We start from the raw sequence: 7,383 nt of genomic DNA on the forward strand, positions 1-7,383 counted from the left end.
TTGGATCCGCCATTGTGGAATTGGTCGCCATCGCGATTTATAGCGTCAGCACGTGGAAGTCCCGGTAGTCAGCCGGAAATTCGCGGCACGTTGGAGCAGATTTCATCATAATTTCTACGGCGGCGGCGGTTAACGATTGGATCCCGACGAATAGAGTCACGAAATTTGGAGAATAAACGGGGAAGTACTTTGCATGAAAAGCATGTGGTGCATGATTGATTATTAAATATAAGAATAAAAATGGTTGATATATTTCTTTGACTGCATGCGATATATGGGTCCCTGAGTTCGATTGACGATTGGTCTTGGTTTCCGCTGGATTTTCGTGATTGTGTTTCGCTTGGTTGGTTCTCCTCGCTGGGTCAATTTTCCGATTTGGTCTGTCTCTGTCAACCGCGGACGTAAGAAATCGCGACGTTGTCAAGGTGAAGGAAAGTGATCTTTAAGATATAAATTTAACTAAAGTTCGTAGAATTTATAAACATTGACTGCAGTGAAAAGTGGTTAAAAATCGATTAAAATAATAAAGTGGTTCGAGAGTGATTGAAAATAATAATGTCTGGTGACCTGAAGGATCTCAAGTCGCAGCAACGGCAGATTCGGAGTACATTCGATGGTGTGAAGCAGTTCATTCAGAAATTCAAACGAGAGAAGTATGAGTCTCAGATCGAAACTAGGCTGGAGATGTTGGAAGCTGCCATGAAGAAACTATATTCCGTTCGACGCAAGATGGACATTCTGCTGGAAGAAGGGGATGAGAAAGATAGCGCTGACTCAAAAGAAGCTCCAGAGAGTCTTCAAGCTCGGCTTACCATGCTCGCTGAAAAGCGGGATGCGGAAAGTGTTGCCATCATACAGACAGCCGAGGATAACTATTGCGAATTAAAATCGGCATTGCAACTTCTTGTAGCTAAACCGGTAGGAGAAACACTCATTCAACAACCTCCCGCATTAGCACCGGCTGTGCAAGGTGCCTCGTCGAAGGTGAAGCTGCCAGAAATTAAACTGCCTACGTTTGGTGGCCGAATTCGTGAGTGGGTCACGTTTCGGGATATGTTTCAGAGTCTTATACATCGCAACGATCAGCTGACCGACATAGAAAAATTTACATATCTTCGCTCGTCTCTCGTGGGTGAAGCTCTTCAAGAAATCGGAACAATTGAGATATCAGCTGCGAATTATCGAATTGCTTGGGATCTCCTTCAAAAACGCTTCGAGAACAAAAAACTTATCGTTAAAGCCCATTTAGATGCTTTATTTGCTGAGGAACCGATAAAAAGGGAGAGCTACGATGCTCTTAGTCATCCTATTAGTGAATATGACCGTAACTTACAAATGCTGAACAAGATTGGCGAAGATACATCGAACTGGGGTACGATACTCGTATATATGATTTGCTGTCGGCTAGATTCAGCAACCTTACGACATTGGGAGTCTCATCACAGTTCGAAGGAGGTTCCCACTTACGATGAACTGATCGAGTTTTTGCGAAACCAGTGTAGTGTTTTGCAATCTATTGCACCCACAAAACACCAACTTGATATTAGACGATCAAATCAGTGCAATCTAATGGTCGTTGTCCATTTTGTGGAGATGGTATGCACTCAGCATTTAAATGTCAACGGTTCCTGAAATTGAAGGTTGCGGAACGGTACGAGAAGGTGAAGCGTTGCGGTTTATGTTTGAATTGTTTGTCTCCATCGCACTTGGTTCGGTTCTGCACAAAGGGTTTCTGTAACCACTGCAAGCAGAAACATCATACGCTTCTGGTGGAGCAATGACAACATCATCGTCGCAGAACAATTCAAACGTCTCTAACGCGCAGAGCAGACCGCCAACCGCGAACACTTCACACATGCAGACACAGCACCAGACCACATCCACACCCTACACGAATTCACTACCAATCGCACACACAAACATGCAATGCACCAACCACCCACCACATATTGCAAAGCGTACACCCGTAGATTACAGCAATGCTTTATCCATAAATATTTACACGCCATCTCGTCAAGTTTTATTATCAACCGCTGTAGTGCGTGTTTTAGATTCTTATGGCAATGTTCGATTTGCTCGAGCATTGTTGGGCTCTTGTTCGGAGTACTGTTTCATAACCACGAACCTATACCAAAAACTTAAGCTGGCAGAGGCAGCCAGTTACTTATCCGTAGCCGGAATAGGAGGTTCAGTGGTCAAATCGACGAAAGTAGTAGAAGCTGTAAATGCGCCAAGATCGCGGATCCTTGCTTCAATAAGCCTGGACCAATCGACATGATCATCAGTGCAGAACTATATTACGATTTGCTAGTCGACGAAAGGATGAAGTTGTCGGAAGATGGACCCACACTGCAGCAAACCGTGTTTGGCTGGGTAGTTTCTGGACGAGTTCCTGGTAGGCTAGTTAGCGGTGCTAAGACCCATTCTCATTCGTGCGCTACGGCCGACATTCGCGACTTACTAACAAGGTTCTGGGAACTAGATTCCTGCCACAGTAGAAGTACCTATTCTCCGGAGGAATCTGCGTGCAAAGATTTGTTTGCCCGAACAACAACACGGGATGAAGATGGGAAATATGTGGTGACCCTTCCAATAAAGGACTATCTCCTGAAGCAGCTTGGAGAATCCAAATCAATAGCACTGAAGCGTTTCCTAGGGCTTGAGGAACGATTCGAGTTGAAGCCAGAATGGAAGGCTCAGTATAAGGACTTCATTGACGAATATTTGAAGCTGGGACACATGAGACCTACCACAGAGGAAGCCGAACCCTCCCCAGCATATTATCTGCCGCACCACGCGGTTATCAAACCCGATAGTTTAACAACCAAGTTGAGGGTCGTTTATGATGCCTCCTGCAAAACTTCTACTGGTATTTCATTGAATGACGCACTGATGGTTGGGCCAGTAGTGCAGGAGGATTTGCTTTCAATTTCCATTCGTTTTCGCTTTCACCGAATCGCTGTAGTAGCAGATGTGGAAAAAATGTACCGCATGGTGAAGGTAGACCCACACGATCAACACTTGCAACGCATTTTGTGGCGCAATACCCCCGATGAGCCGATTGGGACGTACGAGCTAACTACGGTCACTTATGGAACCGCTTCCGCACCGTACTTAGCAACTAGATGTTTGGCGCAGTTGGGCAGTGAAGGAGCAGCTACGCATCAGCGAGCGGCGAAGGCATTAAAAGAGGACTTTTACGTCGACGACATGTTGACCGGCGCAGACAGTATTGAAGACGGCAAACTCTTGATTCGCGAAATGAGAGAATTGACAGACTCAAGAGGATTCAGCTTGCGGAAGTGGGCTTCTAATGAACGTGGGTTGTTGGCCGAGCTTCCAAATCATTTGCTTGACGAACGAATCATGCTGGAGTTAGATTCGTCCAGCTCACACGTAAAAACCTTGGGATTACTTTGGGAACCGAGGACTGATAGTTTTCTGTTTTGTTCTCCCAACTGGAACAACAACCCCCCAATCACAAAACGAATAGTTTTGGCTGATGCTGCCCGGCTGTTTGACCCTCTTGGTCTGATTGGTCCAGTCGTCGTGCAGGCCAAAATATTCTTGCAGCAACTTTGGAAACAAAAAACTGATTGGGACGAACCGTTGAACGAAGAACTACAGAGTTACTGGCTTGAGTACCGCAGAAATTTGATGACGCTTAATTCGTTCTCCATACCTCGTTGGACCGGATATAGCCGCAGTAAGACGGAGTTGGAAATTCACGGCTTTTGTGATGCATCGGAAGCCGCTTACGGAGCATGTATCTATCTCAGAAGCACATCGGTTGACGGAACAATAACGACTCGCCTCGTTACGTCAAAATCAAAGGTTGCTCCGCTAGAAGACTTAAGCCGAAAAAAGAAGAAGCAATCCATTCCAAGATTGAAGCTTTCGTCTGCTCTGACCTTGAGTCACCTTTACGAAAAGGTCTGTAGCAGCATCCAATCACTCGGAGATTCAGCACATAACTAAAGGCGGTATTTGGAATCACGTATCTGGGGCAGAAAACCCAGCAGACGTCATTTCACGGGGAATGACACCCGCTCAGCTTCTGTATCAACCGCTATGGTTTGAAGGGCCGAAATGGCTTTCCAACGATCGGTCTGCTTGGCCAAAAGGGTCAGATATGTTACCAGATGTAGATGCTACGATCCTTGAAGAAAAATCGGTGATATCGTTAACAGCGTGCATGAGACCCACAAATGAATTGTTCTCTCTACGATCGTCTTTTCACAATCTGGTTCATCTAACTGCGTGGAGTAGTCGGTTCGCGTATAACGCTAAGCGCTGCAATCGGGCAAGCAGACGGAGCGGACCATTATCGATTGCAGAATGTAACGACGCAATAACGATTTTAGTTCGATTGGCACAGCAGGAAAGCTTTCCGGAAGAAATTTCAGATCACTCCAAAGGTCGACAAGTTCGATCATCATCCGTTCTTCTCGCATATGATCCACAATTGATAGAAGGTATATTGCGTATTGGTGGGGGACTTGCCAATGCTCCGATTTCGGACACTCGGAAGCATCCTATGATTCTACACCATAAGCATGTACTCACCAGAATAATTCTTGACCATTATCATCGCAAACTTTTCCACGCTGGCCAGCGATTGCTTATAGCCTCTGTCCGAGAGAAGTTCTGGCCTACTCGAGCTCGCGACATCGCACGCAAAGTAATTCACGAGTGTGTGCAATGCTTTCGAGCCAAACCCAAACTGCATGAACAAATAATGGCAGATTTACCATCCGTTCGTGTCACACCGGCAGCTGTTTTCTTAACGTTGGGGTAGATCTGTGCGGTCCATTTTACATGCGGTATCCAGTTCGGCGCAGCGTTCCTGTTAAATGCTTCATTGCAATTTTTGTCTGTCTCGTAACCAAGGCTATTCATTTAGAGCTAGTAGCAGATTTATCCACTCAGACATTTTTGGCAGCATTTCGGAGATTCGTGGCGATCAGGGGCAAACCATCTCTGGTGATGTGCGACAACGCTACTAATTATGTTGGAGCGGACCGCGAGCTCAAAGAGCTCCGTCAACAACTTAATGATCAACAATTTTAATATGAAATGGTAGCAGCAGCAAAAGATGATGATATCGAATTCAAGTTTATACCGGCTCGCTCCCCCAACTTTGGTGGGTTGTGGGAGGCGGCGGTAAAATCGGTCAAAGGTCATTTTCGACGAACGATCGGCAACAATCCGCTAACGTACGACGAGCTTAACACCGTTATTCACCAAGTAGCAGCTATTTTAAATTTGCGTCCATTAACTCCACTAAGTAACGACCCACACGACTAAACCGCACTAACACCTGGGCATTTTTTGGTCGGTAGACCACTAACAGCGATACCGGAACCCAATCTAGAAGACATTCCGGAAAATCGGTTGTCACTCTGGCAGCGAAGTCAGGTCTATGTGCAGCGACTTTGGAAGAGATGGAAAACGGAGTATTTGTCTAATCTGCAAGGTAGAACTTAATGGACCAAGAAGCGAGACAACATACAAATTGCTACGATGGTGATTGTCAAAGAGGATAATCTTCCTCCTCAGAAATGGCGATTAGGTCGCGTAGCGAAGGTTTTCTACGGCACCGATGGCAATATCCGCGTCGTGACGGTCCGAACCAAGGACGGGCTGTTCAGTAGGGGCATAGCAAAAATCTGCTTGCTGCCTATTCTAGACAACAATCGATCTTTTCAAGGAGAGAATTAATTCACTCCCAACGAGGTGCTTCGGCGCCGCGGGGGCCTCTAAACAGAGCGCTCCCGCAGTCCAGTTAAGTTATTTGTTTATAATGAATTTCAAAAAAGCCTAAGGAATGTTTTATCCCCCATAGTCATCATCGTGTGCGTCCCCTTTGAGGACGCAATTCGGAAACGCTCATCGGAGTCGTCTAGCTCATCATAGATCCCTTTCGTCAATCACTTGGTTTTGGTCTTCGGTTACTGCATGTCCACGGTTTAGGTACATGGTCCTAGTCAGGAAAAGAGCATGTTTTCGTTTTTCGAGCATCCCACCATAGTCTCATCACAAAATATCATCCATTCATCGTAGAGCTGCGTCATCCATTTAGCAACTTCACCAAGCAATGGGCCCATTGCTTGGCAGCTACGGTCAGCACGATCGGTCGCCGGTATCGGTTTGGCCAACCTTACTGGCACCTTTCATCAGCACGATCGCAGCATAGAAAAGACAACGAGGCAGCATGAGTAATTCATCCACTTTCGGTCGACATACCTGTCGATATTTTCGGTGCTTAGGAGCCTGTGGAGGCCAGGGGGCCTCCACTCCAGGCGAGTTCTGTAACAATTCATAAATTCAATGTAAAAATCACACTATCTTTTGTAGAATCGTTCAACCAGCATGCAACCGTGGAAGAGGGATCCATTCTAAGACAACTACGTGCAGCCCAGATGCACTCGGAGCAGTATCGTAGTTCATCGTAGTTCATCGTAGTTCATCGTAGTACAACGTCAACATCAACATCATGAAAAAACCACATACAGGACTTCAGAGGATATCCAGCAATGGTCACTGTTATCCGAAAATGTTCCTGATCAACCAATGCCGTATGCAGCGGCATAGATGCAGGCGACACCGCATGTTGCAAACTAACGTCATCTTTAATCATCGAGCACTGGTTGCATAAGGCAACTTGTGCTGCAACGATTTTGGAACCAGAGACACCAACAAACAACGATACAATTAAATTCTTCTGGTTTATACTTTAAATAATGTATGGTATATTTCAAACAATTATACAATGTTAATTAGAAATAGAAAGCTAAGTAGATAGATAGGTCTTAGTTGGAATCCATCAGATTCCAAGGCGGGCGGTATGTTAGGGCCATCATACTGGCAACCACACGTGATCCACAAACACGATAAGTTTTATCTCCCTCTTACACCCCCGTATAGCCTTATCACTGTTTCACTTGATCCCGATCGTTATCGTAGGTAGAATTCGGGTACGATCGGCTTATTGAACCTCACCACTAAGACTTACTATCGTCCAGTATATAAGAAATAGTGAGTAGCGAATAAACCTTACACGAAACCAGTTCACTTTTTATCATTGTGCCTAATAAAATAGTCGGAACTATATTTCGTTTTCTAAGTTAAAACTTGTTGTAGTATTTTATCCACCGAAAGTCAGCACGGCTTCACATATTCGGCGCGTGTGATATTATACTGCCAGATCGGCAGAATTGGCGCAATACGCGCAATCGGAGATAGTGCGAAATAGTGATCAAGACACGGCTAGATCCCGGAATTAGCCGGCTCTTCCCTTCCACGGTCCTCCAGGTAGTTTCTCGAACAGTAGCTGGAAATCGAGCCTACTTTGTCCTTCGCAGGACGCTTCGATCCAGGAGC

The 7,383-nt window shown here is 45.6% G+C and overlaps 2 protein-coding genes across 2 annotated transcripts; both read left to right on the forward strand.

The window, feature by feature from the left end:
* Positions 1-555: 555 nt before the first annotated feature.
* LOC129720224 (uncharacterized) lies at positions 556-1,632 on the forward strand. Its single transcript, XM_055671673.1, has one exon. The coding sequence runs from the start codon at positions 556-558 to the stop codon at positions 1,630-1,632; it is 1,077 nt and encodes a 358-aa protein (XP_055527648.1).
* A 642-nt stretch (positions 1,633-2,274) lies between these two features.
* On the forward strand, positions 2,275-3,978 carry LOC129720225 (uncharacterized). Its single transcript, XM_055671674.1, has one exon. The coding sequence runs from the start codon at positions 2,275-2,277 to the stop codon at positions 3,976-3,978; it is 1,704 nt and encodes a 567-aa protein (XP_055527649.1).
* Positions 3,979-7,383: the final 3,405 nt, after the last annotated feature.

Source organism: Wyeomyia smithii, chromosome 2, assembly GCF_029784165.1.
Source record: "Wyeomyia smithii strain HCP4-BCI-WySm-NY-G18 chromosome 2, ASM2978416v1, whole genome shotgun sequence".
Classification (NCBI taxonomy): domain Eukaryota; kingdom Metazoa; phylum Arthropoda; class Insecta; order Diptera; family Culicidae; genus Wyeomyia; species Wyeomyia smithii.